This window comes from Ammospiza caudacuta, chromosome 2 (genome assembly GCF_027887145.1).
Source record: "Ammospiza caudacuta isolate bAmmCau1 chromosome 2, bAmmCau1.pri, whole genome shotgun sequence".
Taxonomy (NCBI): Eukaryota; Metazoa; Chordata; class Aves; order Passeriformes; family Passerellidae; genus Ammospiza; species Ammospiza caudacuta.
Genome location: NC_080594.1, coordinates 52,936,608 through 52,951,648, shown reverse-complemented (window position 1 = coordinate 52,951,648; position 15,041 = coordinate 52,936,608). Strand labels below are relative to the sequence as shown.

Sequence of the window (15,041 nt, the reverse complement as noted above, 5' to 3'; positions counted from 1 at the left end):
CTGCGCCATGTGATCCAGGATGACCCTGCCTGAGCAGGGAGGTTTGGTCCTTTCCAGCCATGCTGTGATTCTGTGATTCCATGAAGTTGAAATAGGTAACCCTGCCTGCCCTGAAAATAAAAGCACATCTAAAAGCTGCTACAAAATGTGCTTGTAGCCCAGCTGTGTTAAAGCTTTTTTTTTTTTTTTCAGATACTTTAAGTGAATTTCCAATATATGCAATTTCTGTATCAGGAGGTTCCATATTGGATGGGAAATTTTTCCTCAGAATGGAATTCTATATTCTACATTTCAGATCACTGAGAGAATTTAAATTAAACTAGGTTTTAATGGAATTATTTTAAATTATGCAATTAATAAAATTCTTGTTGGAAACAGAATTAATTTTCCAGTTAGTACAAAAGAATATATTTGTATTTCAAACAGACAGAATTACTATTTTAAAAATAATTTTTCATTTAAAAAAACTAGTACATTTGATTTTTGCAACTAACCTCTGGTCTTCTTTCTAGGGCTTCCTTCATTAGTGGGTGGAGCTCTTCCACTAATTCCCTAAATCAAAAAACCATAAATACTTATTAAAAAAATCTAATGTCCTTTGAAAAGCATAAATATTTTAACCAACATATAAAAATGAAGCTCTAAAGTGCAAATAAAATTTTAAATATATATTTAAGTTACAACAAAAATAAAACACTTGTATTATAGGTAAATAACTGAGAATATGGTAAGTGGAGAAGTACCTGAAAACAAGCGAATTTGTTCTTCCAAATCCTAATACAAGTGATTCTGTTATTTCTATGCTTTCAAGTCTCATCAAAGGAACTAGCTGTTTTAGTAAGACTCCAACAGATGGAGTTCCAATAGCCTAAAATATATTAAAATATTGTTGAATTTCTCAGGATATCAATATAAAGTAAACACATTTTTTTTACAAACATTGTCTGAGAATCAATACATATTTTTAAAACATGCTGGAATGATTTTACAATTACAGATATCAATCGACCAGTCTAACTGGATGTCTGCTACCTGACAATCATCTCAATAATATCTAACAAGTAAATACATCTGGGAAATCTCTTTGCTTTAGTACAAATTATTGCAATTTATTTTATTTGTTTTTTATTTTATTTGTTGCTTCATTAAATATTCCAGTAATTGCATTTGTGAAGCTACTGCTCCTCTCAGGTTGCTACTACTTGGAAGTATATTTTATATATTATTGCTTCTGACAGGCATACATCCAACAGGAATACAATTTGCATTTGAAATCTGCTTTATTTCCTAATGTTTTAAATTTACGAATTGGAGTGCTCTACAAAGAAAGAAAGAAAGGAGATGACAAATGAAAGTTAACTTCAAAACACATGTTCAGACCTTCTATATTTTGAATGCACATCACCCAGAATGCAAAAAAAAAAAAAAAAATATTGAAAGCACCATGACTCTTGCCAAATATTTATCAACACATCATATCATACAGATGTTTTAGTTGTTAATTATATTTGTTATGTAGTTTGCATATATCAAAACATTCCCTAACTGAAATACTTTCATCAGGATAGGGTTTTGCATGCAGATGCAGCTTTAAATTCTCCTAAAGGAATAGTTTACTTGTAGCAGGTTGCATCACCTTGTTATCGTAGTTCATGGTTCCATCAGGAGTGGTAGCCATGATCTCGGGTGTTGAAGCACGCAGGTGTCCTGGGCTCATAATACTGGGCTTTGCTACTCCAAAACACAGAATAAGGTAGTTCCTCCACAAAGTAACATAGTTGTCTCCACTGCTTGCTGTGCTTGTTTTCTTTGCATTAACAGGAATACTAGAATTTAAAAATTAATTATAATTCTTAAAACAATTTTCCAGTCTTAATTACAAGTACCAAAGTCTTAATTAAAATATTTTAAAACATTTTAAGAGGGAATAAATCATGCTATGTATCTATCAGCTGCAATTCAACATGACATAAGACACAGGAAACAAAGGTAGAAAATGGGAGCTTTCCACCATACAAGCTACAATTACAAAACTCAAACCTGTGTAGCACCAATTTCTGTGTGACACCTTGCAGGATGAGTGGACTGATACTCAAACACAAGACCAAAGAAAAGTTTACATTAAAATCACACAGCCCATACAAAAGAAAGTGAAATTCAGATTGCCACTTACTTTGGATCCACAAGAGGCATTATCAGCTGTAGCCTCGTGAAGGCGTATGGCCAAGCATAGCTGAGTGCTGTAGGACAATGCTTTGGGAGATTCTCCTGCCTCAGAAAACTGAAAAGGCAGAGAACCCATGGGTCTTTAACGGACTGTGCAAAAATCCAGACATGGGAAGGACTTTTCACATCATAATGGCTATTCACTAGGACAGCATTCCACTCCACCAGCCACTGCAAATCCACGCTGTGTGTTAATGGAATTGTTGTCTGTGGAGAGAAAAGATAAATTAACACTCCTTGCTGTGCTACTCAGAAACCAGGCACAGAGGCAACACATTTGCTTTGCTTTATTATTAATGAACAGAATGAAAGCACAAAATTCAAACCTTGGCCTCCAAAAACTGCAACACCCAAACCCAGGTTCTGTTCTTTCAGACAAATTTCCTTATTCCTGTATTATGAAGTCAGAATGTCTCTTTCTTGTTCAGTTTCTGTTCCCAGATGCACAGGGACCCAACTCCCCACCAGTTTAATGTCCCCTTCTCTGCTGGTTTTGGCTGGGGTAGTTTATTTTCTTCACAGTGACTGGTATGGGGCTGTGTTTTGATTTGTGCTGAACACATGGTTGATAATACAGAGATGTTTTTGTTGTTGCTGAGCAGGACTTGCACAGAGCCAAGGCCTTTTCTGCTTCTTGTACTGCCATGCTGGTGAGGATGCTGGGGGTGCTTGGGAGGCTGGGGGGAGACACAGCCAGGACAGGTGACCCCACCTGACCAAAGGGAGATTCCATACCATATGACATCATGCTCAGTGTATAAAGTGGGGGAAGAAGAAGGAAGAGGGACGTTTGGAGTGAAGACATTTGCCTTCCCGAGACACCGATATATGTGATGGGGCCCTGCTCTCCTGGAGATGGCTGAACACCTGCCTGCCCATGGGAACGGGTGAATTAATTGCTTGTTTTGCTTTGCTTGTGTGCATGGCTTTTGCTTTCCCAGTTAAACTGTCTGCATATCAACCCAGGAGTTCTCCAGCTTTGACCCTTCTGATTGTCTCCCCAATCCCACTGGGGGAAGTGAGTGAGCAGTTGTGTGAGGCTTAGCTGTTGGCTGGAGTTACTTTTTTGAGTACAAAACATGTGGCTCAAATCCACAAATCCAAAAGTGCCCTGGAAAGGGCACTCAATGTGGACAGGATCATTTGTTGCTTTAAACTCAATCAGGCTGAAAAGTGCCCCAAACTGATTGTTCCTGCCCTCTGGAAATGGGCTTTTCACTAATCTCTAGGACGGCATGCAAAATGAGTCGTCTTATGTATCAGTTCTTCTACTGACACTTTTTTATTTAAAATGCTCAATCTCTGCTTCCTCTGATGCATGTCAGACACATCAGACCCATGAGAGAGCAAAAGGAGAGCTTCACCCCTGCTGTGAATTACTCTGGAGCTTATGCTCAGGTGTGCAGGCAGGGCCACTTCCTGAGGACACAAGGGGGCTGAAGCTGATTCCCTTCTCAAACAGATGATAGCAATGACTGCCTCCAGCATTAGGTGGTGCTAGCAATATGACTTTCCCAACTGTTCTTTTTTCTGTATGCAGTATCTTCCATATCCATAGTATCATTACTTTCATGGAACAGATTGTCTGGGACATTGTGGAGCCTTGGAGCTCTTGGGTAGATGGCTGGAGCAGTAAAGTTCTATGATTTCTTTGATTTTTTTAGTAGTATAATTTTTAGTATTTCATGTCTAATATTTGTTATGCAAACATAAGCAGTAACAGTAAAGTAGTACTTACTGAGTCTGAAACAGCCACATGAATAAAGCTTTCAAGAATAGAAGAACTCAACTGATCCATGACATCAATCATAGGTCTGTCATCATCCTGAATAACACAGAGAATACAAGTTTACTCTTCTGACCAAATTATTTCCCTTCTTATGTTTCTGGGATATGCAACAGAAACATCTAAAAATTATGACATGATTCTGAAGTAGCTAAAAATGTTCATTGTTAACGATGGGTACATTTTGTCTTTTCCAAATTAATCTCAGAACCAGATCCAAGCTGTGGTTTGAAATGAAGTTAATTTGTGGCTATAGCTCACTGCTTAGAGAACAAAAGCACATATCAGAAAATCCCAAATGACTTTGGATAGCTAGTATCAAAAGACTGAAAAATTAGCTTACTGTTTATTGAAGCATTCCTTTGCCATGAAAACACATATTTGTGTTCTTAGGCATTTAGATGGCTCACTGAGCTGTGACCGCCAGTACACAACGTGACTCTCCATATTTCTGTACCCATAAAAAAGACTTAGAGGTCTTTACTATAGAAGGAAAATATATGTGAATGATCTGAAAGGTGTCTTATGCTGTGGGTTTTTTCACTCACAAAGGGATGGCACAGGAATGGGTTTCATTTCCAATATAAATTTATAATCTTGACAATACAAAAAAGGCCCATGCTATAGAAAAGGTTTTACAGTGTATTTTACATTCACATAATTCCAAGAGAAAATAGAAGCTGCTGTACATTTCCCTTCATATTCTTATACAAGGCATTTGCCATTCATGTTACCTTGTTGAGTCCACAGAAAGGTTTGCAGAGTTAAGGCAAATAGAAACAGTAAGCTGAGATCAAATGCGTTTCTATAAACTGAGCGCATACCTGCTACACTGCAGCAATTACACTAAAAGCAACGGTAATAGCAGTTCTGAGCTTTATCTTCAGGAAATTTCAACTCAAAGCTCCAGAAGAGAAAAATCCTACCTCTGCCTGGCCAAGGGCCAAGAATAAGGAACGGATTTCTCGGAGGATTAGAACAGCCAATTTCCGTGTCGCCACCTGGAAACTGCACAGCAGAACCAGAGCGAATCCTTCAACTGCATGCAGGACATTGGAATAGGGGCTCCTTTCAGACTGCATCCTGTGGCTGGATCCGTTTGGTATCAACTGTAGAACAGTTCAAGGGGGGGGAAATGGAGAAGTGGTGTTTGCAAACCAGGTCTCCAAGAAATATTCTATTAACTAGGACATATAAAGATTCAAAATGCAGAGGCCATGAGGATGCCAGATGGGGAAACTTGACATATTCTCTCAAACAATCAAATTTCGTAGCTTTTTGGTTCCACAAAAGTAATGTATGAGCAGAGTCCTTTGGACAAATCCTTTCCTCTAATTTTCAATTAATCTACCCACTTTTTTCCACCCTCCACTAAAAAATGAATGAATGAATCAGTCAGATGGTGAACACCACACTTTTTCTACTCCAGATAGCATGTCCTCAGGTCCTCCTTTGGTCCTGCAGCAGCCAACACCTTAGGTAGGTGGCCTCTAGAACCCAACCCCACTAGTAAAGTATAACAATATATGTAACAAAAAGTATGTGAGAATTCTCTTTTCTACATTTGTATGTACTCCTGTTATTACCTATTAATTAATGTTCCTCTGTGATATAAAACACACATCTTGTTTGCCCAAAGGAAAACATACTCCGTGTGATTAGTTGACAAGATAAGAAGCCTAAAAATCAGTTCTTATAATGAAAATATCTGTGGGACAGTGCAGATGGGAGAAGCAGGAGAAAAGCTGTTCAGTTCCCAGATATGTTTGTAACACATGGAGACAGCAAGCTAAGGTAACAATCAGGTTCTTTGATGTTTCTGAATCAACCAAGGGAAAAGAAGATCCACTTCACTCTTCACAGCGTTCCCACTAGCATTATCAATCTGTTTCAGCCCTGGGAAAATGTCCTTCTGCCACATCTACATACACATACTTCCCTTTATATGCTTTTGTTGATGTGCATATTTCAGTTTGACATGCATTCTCTTATGTTGCTCAACAACAACATCTGCTGTATTACACAAGGACATGGCTGTCCTCAAAAGACACGTGAACTAATTACCTAAAAAAAATTTTGCACAGTGAATACTTCTCAGGTGAGTAAATACAAAACACACAAACCACAGCATTATCAAGGAACATAATTTCTGCCTTCAATTAGCAAAAATGTTAGGACACACATCTCTTGATTGCATACCTCTGCAGATCTGGTTTTAGCCTGCTCAGAAGCTTTTCCTGGAGTGTGTATGACAAGCTTCCATTGTGTAAGCAATTGTAGCAGCAACTTCAGTGAAGTATCAAGAAGGGTATGATGCATATCATTCACTTCACGTAGCAGAAAATTAGTGAAACCAAAGAGTACATCCTCCCGCCAGTCAACAAAGTCAACAAGTAGGCCCTGGAGAGAATTCTGTGCAATGTGTCGAAGTTCATCATCCATATGGATGGACAGCCTGCAAGTAAAAGTAAATGTCAGATAATAAAAGATATGAGGAATGTTTGTCACTACATGAAAGTGATGGAAAATTCCCACTCACAATGGTGGACGAGGCTATCGTGGTTTCATTATTGCTGACCTAAATAAACATCCTTGACCTGTTTTCTATATTGTAATTCTTGACACAGCAGAAGATATTCATGGATCAAAAAGAAGTGTGCTCCCCTCCTAAAACAGGGTATCTCTAAAGTACATAATTTGGCAACTTTTCTCAAACTAAATATATATTTTATTTATTCATAACTCACTAACTTCCATGTAGGTATGATAATAAAAGGCTTAGAAATAAATACATAATTTCAGAATTCATGTATTTATTTTTTAACATAAAATATAAAAATAAAAGAGTCACAACAGGTCAGCTAACAGTTAAAACAAATCTTTAGCCAAGATCAACTCACAATTAATGAAAGCAAATCTTCAAAAGAATTAGAATTAGGCATTTGAATTAAAAACTGCTTTATGTTTTAAATAACTTAGGATGAGGAAATGCAGAAAACAGCCTCAGGACTTTCTATACTTTTAGAAACACATTGAACACCCTCAAAGTCCTTCTGAAAGACAGTGACATTTCAGATCCCATTTTCAAATTTTATTTTCTTCTTTATTTGCATCATGTTGAAGTCCTTCTCAACATAAAAAAAAAAATTATACTTTCTTTTGACTCAGAAATCATCAAACCACTTCTGTGTTAGAAGTTGGCAGAATAAAGTAAATTCAGATTAGTGTGTTCTGCAATTTTTGGTTCATTGCCTTTATGATGTATTTTGTTTTAATTACCCATGAGACTGTAATTTTCTGTAGTGTGTTAGAACTCATTTTCAAAGTATTTTATCTACATTTAATCTACACAGTTGAAAAGGAGGACTCATTATAATGAAATGGACAGAAAGCTAGGAGAAAAAAACCCAAAATAGCAAATGGAGTGGAACCAAAGTCCATTCAGTTGGAAGCGTATGATGAGATGTAGTTCATAAAAAATCTGGTTCATTATAGCTGCCTAATTTGGAGGCAGGGGACATTTTATTTAAGTGAAAAGAAAACAACTGCCATGAAAATTCACCCCTGGTGAGTATGACTCCAAAAATAACTGTTATGCTTTAATAAGCATGTGACCTTCTATATTTATTTAGAAACACAGTATTTTGTTGGGATAAGAAATAATAATTTTTGTCTCCCTTTCGGAATGCCAAAACCAGATAAACAAGCAAAACCTTTTGAGACCACAATTAAGTCACCCATGAAATGACATTCACAATGACACAAAGCAATAACAGAGAAGAGGATACAAAAGCCATCTCCTAAGCCCAAGTTACTGCCCAGTGGCACTATCTAACAAAATGAAATTCAAATTGAGCTTAAGAATGCATCTATGTACTACCACTCTATGACAGGCAGTGCAAGAAGCAAGTACAAGTTTGTTTGCACTTGAGTCAGTTAAATTTAAGACCTGCTCGGGAATTTGTAATGAATGGTTGCAGTGGGCAGAGAAAGGCCAAAAGGTACAGTATACACTTGACATCTGCTTCATGGTTTATAATTTGAATGCAGCTGTCCTGAAAAAAAAGTCTAGCTGCTGACTTACAGACTGCTTCTGAAAACCACCAAAAGACAGATCTGTTTTGAGCATGAAAAACTCTAACCAAACTGTGAATACAAGAACCAATTAACTCAAAGATGTAGCTTTATCTCTTGTGAAAAGAAAATATTTAACAGCTTTCCATCTCAACAGCACAGGCTCCCAGAAATCCCTGGCAGAACACCTTCTAGGGCTCTTTTAAAAAACAGGGAAAAACTGAAATCTCACCTCTTAGTTTCTTATCCCTGTATTGAGTCTAGTTTCTGATGCAGAACACACAATATTGTAATGCAGTGTTCTCTAGAACTGCAGATGCTTACCTTCTGGGCTTACACTTTCAAAACTGGGAGAAGTAGTCAGCCTGGTCTCAAATAAACAGTATTTTTATGGGACAGCATACAGAATGTAGAAACAGCTCTGGTGCTGAGGCATTCTGGTGATTTACATGAAGTCTTGGCCAGGTATTAATTATTTAAACAGTTTATTACTTTCTTCCCTGAGGGTATATTTTTGAAGACAGTTTTCAGTTCATGCTGTCCTAGGCTAAACAGACCTAATTTTTTCAATTCACTTATCATTTCCCCCCCTTGTTCTCTGATCAGTTTCTTCTTCAACTACAGTGCTCCAGCTTTCATGCTGTTCTCCAAATCAGGCATCCTTGATATTGATTAGACCAGAAGAAATTTTTGAAAACCTTCTAGACCTATACATGTGAATAAGGTTGGTCTTTTCATAGGAACATCACTTCTTTGTATCTGTTCAGTTTGTGATCCTGCTTTGCAATACTGAGACCCTATCCAGTTGTTTCAGCACCAGTCTTCTGAACCATAAACTGTTTGTTAATCACTTTCCAACCTATGATGTACCTACCTATTTTACCTAATTTGTGATTCCCTTGCTCATACTTAGGAATATGACTTAAAACATTGCCAATGCCTAAAAGATACTGTAGCATGAGAACACGGAGGAGAGGAGAACAGATTTCCAAAGTTTCCCTTCTTGGAGAAAGCCTGAGCATGTAATTGCTTCTGAAATTGCTCTAGAGAAGCTTCCCCCAGCTCCTCTTGACATCTCACTTCTTTGCAAAGTCAGAGTCAGATAACTCAGCAAACTTACAGCTGCATTGTCCCAGCAGGGCAATTACCCAAGAGACATTTAGAATCACAGCTGACCTTTTCTGAATGAAGTTTGATGATAGAATAAAGATAGACCAGTGGTTATATTGACAGTTGTGAGACTTAAGGAGGATAGCATTAATCTATAAAGAAATTCACACTGGTGTTCAAATTTTCTCAAAAGTAGTGACAGATCTGACCTGGACAATCCTGTGACTGAAGAGCTGTGACCTGAATAGATACGTGCTTTATACCAGTTCAGTTAAGGCCATTAATCAGGATAGAACTCTAGTTAAAATATTGGATTAAAGGAAAACATGTCCTTTTAAATTTCCCTTAAGCAGAACTGATGCAACTGTTTAATAAGGTATCTGTATAATTTAATAATGCAATGATTTAAAACAACCTACAAGAGATTTATAGCAGACAACGTGCGCCAAAGAAATCAAGCTGGCCATGCACTACAGCACACCTACTGCTGGCTGATAATCTGTCTTGTTTGGCTGTCTGCACTCTCCACTACTACCAGAATCAATTGTTTCAGCACATCACTGGGAGTTAGTTGTTCATGGAGCAGAAAAAACTGGTTATGTATCTTGCCTTCTGGCTCCCACATCTGCCATTCTCACATTTGTGATGTTTGAGAAGCAAGAACAGGGTGGCTTTGCCACAGTTACCTGAGAGCAATATACTGCAAAGCCTTCTTGGTTCAATTTAATACCATAATCCACTTACATAAAGAACACAAGCTGGAACCTTGGTCTTGGATAGTGGAACTGAAATATAACAGACTTGTCTATATTGACCGGCACCTGTTATCACAATTATTTGCCACAAGTCCTGAAACCTAAGTGGTGTAGAAGCCATGTGGCAGACTACCTTGTTGAGTGAAGTCTACTCAGACAAATTAAATTGAGGGATATAATATTTTTTAAACTGATATTTTTTAAATTTTATGCTAATAATAATGTAAAAAGGATTTTATAATATACCACATCTAGCACATTCTGTTTTAACAAAGAGACATATGGGAATCATAAATCAAAACTAAACCGGTATCTCCTTGTTTTTTCACTACACAGAAAAGATGTTTTCTCCTGTTAACCAGACTGCTGTGATGGTTAGAAAAGTAACATGTTGTGACTTTCTTGAACAACAGTGAATATTATGTAACCTACATACTGATGGGAATGAGTTCTGGAGGACATACCAACTTTTTAACAAAATTATGAACCATAATAAAACCATAGAAACTGTAAAAAGGGGCTAGGACATCTCTATCTAATTCTGTGGCTCAGCTTTTCACACTGTTCTCCTGGAGCAGTCAATGTTTGTACAACTTACCTTGCCAGCAAGTCGATCAACTCAAGTTTTGACATTCCATCAGGAAGTAATCGAGGAATAGCAGCAACACATGTTCTGAACAGATCAATTTTTGGTTTTCTTTCACCACTGAAAAATTAGAAGAAAATTTTGACTAAACTTAAGAAGGAACTGTGTTAAATGATCCACCTCTAAAGTGCCAGGGGCCTACTGAAAACATCAGGAGGGACAGCTAGGCACTATAATAAAGTAAGAAGGAAACATGAATACATTTTTCCATTGAATAAATGGTATTGATTTTGAGATTTTTCATGCATCATATCTATACATTACTAGGAAAATCAGTTATTAATGATTCATTTGCTTCTCTCTGAGAGGAACTGGCATATACATAAAAAAGGAGGGAAAATGTAGGAGGATTCCTCCATCAAAATCAGCATTTATATGATGTAAGTTTTGGACGAGGCAGTGAGGAAAGAGTTGGGGTGTTCTCCATCATGGTGCAGCTATATTTCACCAGTTGTAAAAAGAAAATAGCAGATGGGTAACAAGTGCAAATAACACGACTGAAGATACAGAGATTTGTCCCCAACAGAGGACAAGCCTATGGAAAACCATCATGATACATTTTAATACTGAAAAAAGTGTGCAATTTAGAGGTAGGTATGGTCAGAGAGTTTCTGTTGATCACTGTTGGAGATAACAGCATTTTGGCAACTCTTATCAGCTAGAACATGTTTTAGCAGCCCTAAGGCTGTTCTAATCTGTGGAATGGCACAACTGTTCCCTAACAGCCTGTGAAAATCATTAAGCACAAAGTTCAGCATGAACCAAACAGTAGGTTGGAAGTCCATGAATCTTCTAAAAGTAGCTCAAGTTTCAGCTGTTGATTATTTTCAAAACAGATGCAGTTGTTTTCTGACTTGTTTTCAACATTTTTGATAAGTCTGCAGATTAAATAAGTCCTTCAGATAGACTCCAAAGTGTGGGGTTTTTTTTTATTTGCTCATTTTTATCTCAATCATCTATTATCTGACGATGGAGCGTAGGGGAAATTACCAAAGCATAACAGCATTTCAAACTGTGCAGTCTTTCCCACAATATTATTAATTATTAGCCTGGAATATATTTTAGAAGGATCAAAAAAGTAAAGTCCTATTTAGATATTATAAACATGCAGAGAAAAATTGTTCGTCTTTTAATATGCTTCCAATAGAACTAGAAAAGAATGAGGGGGGGAAAAAGAGACATTGTAAGCTATGTAACACCACACTGAAATGGAGTGACAAAACAAAAAATGAACTTAGTTTTCCTGCACCCTGGTCCATTGCCCTGGTTACAACATTACTCTGTCTTTCCACGCAACAGAGGACATTGCATTTGGGTATCTTACTTTTGTGCTCAGTCACAGAGAAAGCCTGGATGCAATGCAGGCTGAAAGAAGATATTCTGTACTCATTATTTCAGAGAGTAACACTGAGAAGGGTTCAGTGCATACAGAAAAGGCATAAACTGATATTAGACTTATTTAATTCTAAGATTAAAGACAGTTTTGTAGTGACTACCATACTGTCTCTTAACACCCTCCTTATCAGCTTGGATATATATTACATGAATAAAATGTTGACGTCTTTCTAATTAACTGTCTTAAGGGTACAGTTAGGAGAAACTATATTCATGATTAATTACCTCTGTCTCACTACGGCTGTATTCTAACAGATAGAACTTGAAAGGTGTCAGCAACTGAATGGAAAAGGAGAAAAATGCAACAACTCACTGAGAATTATAAACAAACCCCTTTCACCTATTATCACTAAAGCAAATAATAGTAGCTGAATTAATAACTAGTGCAAAATCTATATTTTTATAGTTGTAAACATTAAAGTGCCATTGGGAATTTCATGTGCAGGCAAACCAAGTCTTCTTTCATGACTTGAAACGGAAAAGGAACTTTGCAGAGTTTCCTTATGCTCAGACCCTAGCAAGGGCAAAGTTTGTGCATTTCAAATGGAGACTTGTAAATTAATAGTTTGAGAGGAAACTCTTCTGAAGCCAAATGAGTAATTATTTATAAATATAAAATCTGTGGGTGTTCTGTGGCTTATCAGCTGGTCAGAAGAGTAGCAGGAGAAGATCCAAACCTCAGGCTCAAGTTCCCAACTTAACATCTGAGCTACCAGGCGCAGCACGCGAGGGAGGCAAGGGGAGCCTTTGAAGTACTTGCAAGGACAGGTTTGTATTTTAGAAAAATGCATGCTGTCTTCTAACCAAATGTTGGAAAGTAATTATAGCCAGTATTGAAATTCATATCCCAGTGCAGGATGCAAAGGATGCTTCTTACTCAGGATTTTAATAAGATTCTCCATACTGGCAATTATTACTTCAACAATAAATGCTTAAAGGACCAGTAATTAAATATTGTCTAGAAGCCAGTACTGCCAAAGAAAATTCCAGAATCTGCAATGTTATGTCTGCTCACTGCCTAGGTACTTCTCTCAGATTCTTATTTTATTTGTTAATAAAAATACCACTGTGGTATTAATTTTATACAGTTTACACATAAACTTTATGTAACTATGACAAAAGCAATAACTTCAAAATGTACATAAATACAGTGTGATATCTACCAATAAAAGCCCATAAGAATTCAAAATAAATATGTAACTCCAGTGAAGCATAGAGTTCTGTAAACAAAAGGGAAGCAATTGCATAAAAACAATGTTGGTTTTTCCAGATATCCACAATGCACTTTTTGAAAGGTTCATTTTCAATCCTGATAGTAACAGCTACTGATGTTCACATTGTGAGTTCACATGATTTTAGATCAACTGATAATTAAGCATCCCAGATATTTTTCCCTTGAAAGAACAAGTTAAAATGTGTTATAATGTTGTTGGCCTTTCAAGTGTATATATTAAATTAGAGATCATCTGGATATAAAATACAAGACAAAGGGCAGTAACTTACATGTCTAAATATTCCAATCTTCATGTTTATAACAAAAATTACTACCAAATCTTAAGACATCCTGAAACTTAAAACTCTTTTGAGTCTATTTGTTCACTGACTCTAAAAATACACAAAATTTTAGTGATGCTGAAAAACCATCCAAAGGATATTCACAGCAAAGATTAAGTACACTTTTAATCTTAGTGCCCAAGGTTTCACTGTGCAATTATCTCTGGGAACAAAACGTGAGTTTTAAAACTTGCTTTCCTTACCGCAAAAGCCTGAATACCCAAAATGGTTATGAAAACTGGGGGTGAGAACTGAACAGGATGTGGGGTAAGACTACAAGAAAAATATATTATTGGATAGTAATAATAGCTATGAATATAAAAAAAGTAAGACAATGCTGGTGACACAGCTTACAGTCTCACCTAGAGGCACTGCAACAAATAAGGCCAGAGGAACTAAACATGAAGATTGTATCAGTTGTACCAGGTAGTCAGTCTATCACTCACAGTAGTCCCAGCAAGCTGACTTTTTTTGGGCAGTAATAAAAAAAATCTCAAAGAGAGCAGTGTCCTTTTCATTACATCTCAAACTTTTTTCCAGGGGTTGTTTTTTTTCTAGAATAATGACCATGTCTACTGCTCTAACAGGAAAGATATGCAAGGTCTCCTTACAGCTGAGATCTCTACAATCTGTGCTCTGCATGTATAAGATGATGTCTGTGTCTCTAACCTCTACTTGATGTTCACCTCACCAGCTCTCTCTTTCCACAAAACATCCCTCACTAATAATTCTGGATGAAAGTGAAAAATGATGCTGTTCAACACAGCTTGAAGCACACTGGTTTGATTCTGTTCCAGTGGGATACTGCTTAAATCCAAACCTTATCAAAAGATTACTTGGGTTTTTAATTAAGATTTGATTTTGATTACAGGCAAGAAAACCGAAGGGAATTTTTGAATATTATTATTAATAGGGATTTACAGAATTCACTGCATTCATTTTGAAGTTTAGTGATGCAAATATACCCTGAGATACGGTTCTGAGCACAGGCTGCCAGGTTTTCTACTTTAGCATTCTACTTCTACCATCTAAACCACAGGATTCACACATGACTTTACCTACATAAAGAACATCTTCAGTTCCAAACACTCAAACACTGCAGCATTCAAAGAAGCACAATCAACTTGTCAGAAACATTTTTTCTAAGTATACACTAATTAAGCTAAATGTTCCTGTTTCTGGCTGTTTCTCTGATGACTCATGATAGACAGAAATAGAGAAAAAGTTCCAAAATTACATCTGCATGTTTCATGGGAATTAGTGTTTAGCACTCACGTAATCATGTCTTCAGGTTCTTTGTTAAGCATCTGTATGTTGGTAAGCATCATGCACCGACCCACTTCCTTGTCCAGGTGTCTGAGTATGTTGTCCACAGCTTTCCTTACTTGAGAATAATATAATGACATACCTGCAAAAATATGTGGTTTTGTATAATTGGGGATATTTATATATATATATATATATTCTGAAAAAGAAAGTTTCTTACTCATGCTGT

The 15,041-nt window shown here is 36.8% G+C and overlaps 1 protein-coding gene across 3 annotated transcripts in view; it reads right to left on the bottom strand.

Moving 5' to 3' along the window:
• The window catches only part of FRY (FRY microtubule binding protein), a 157,411-nt gene that overhangs the window by 73,364 nt on the left and 69,006 nt on the right, over positions 1-15,041 (bottom strand). For all 3 annotated transcript variants that reach the window (XM_058800482.1, XM_058800483.1, XM_058800484.1), the window contains exons 16-24: positions 14,822-14,954; positions 10,550-10,657; positions 6,212-6,467; positions 4,939-5,121; positions 3,965-4,051; positions 2,174-2,433; positions 1,637-1,826; positions 744-868; positions 495-552 (exon numbers count right to left, since the gene is read on the bottom strand). In XM_058800482.1, coding sequence (XP_058656465.1) covers positions 495-552; positions 744-868; positions 1,637-1,826; positions 2,174-2,433; positions 3,965-4,051; positions 4,939-5,121; positions 6,212-6,467; positions 10,550-10,657; positions 14,822-14,954 — 1,400 coding nt within the window. The remainder of the gene's footprint in view (positions 1-494; positions 553-743; positions 869-1,636; positions 1,827-2,173; positions 2,434-3,964; positions 4,052-4,938; positions 5,122-6,211; positions 6,468-10,549; positions 10,658-14,821; positions 14,955-15,041) is intronic.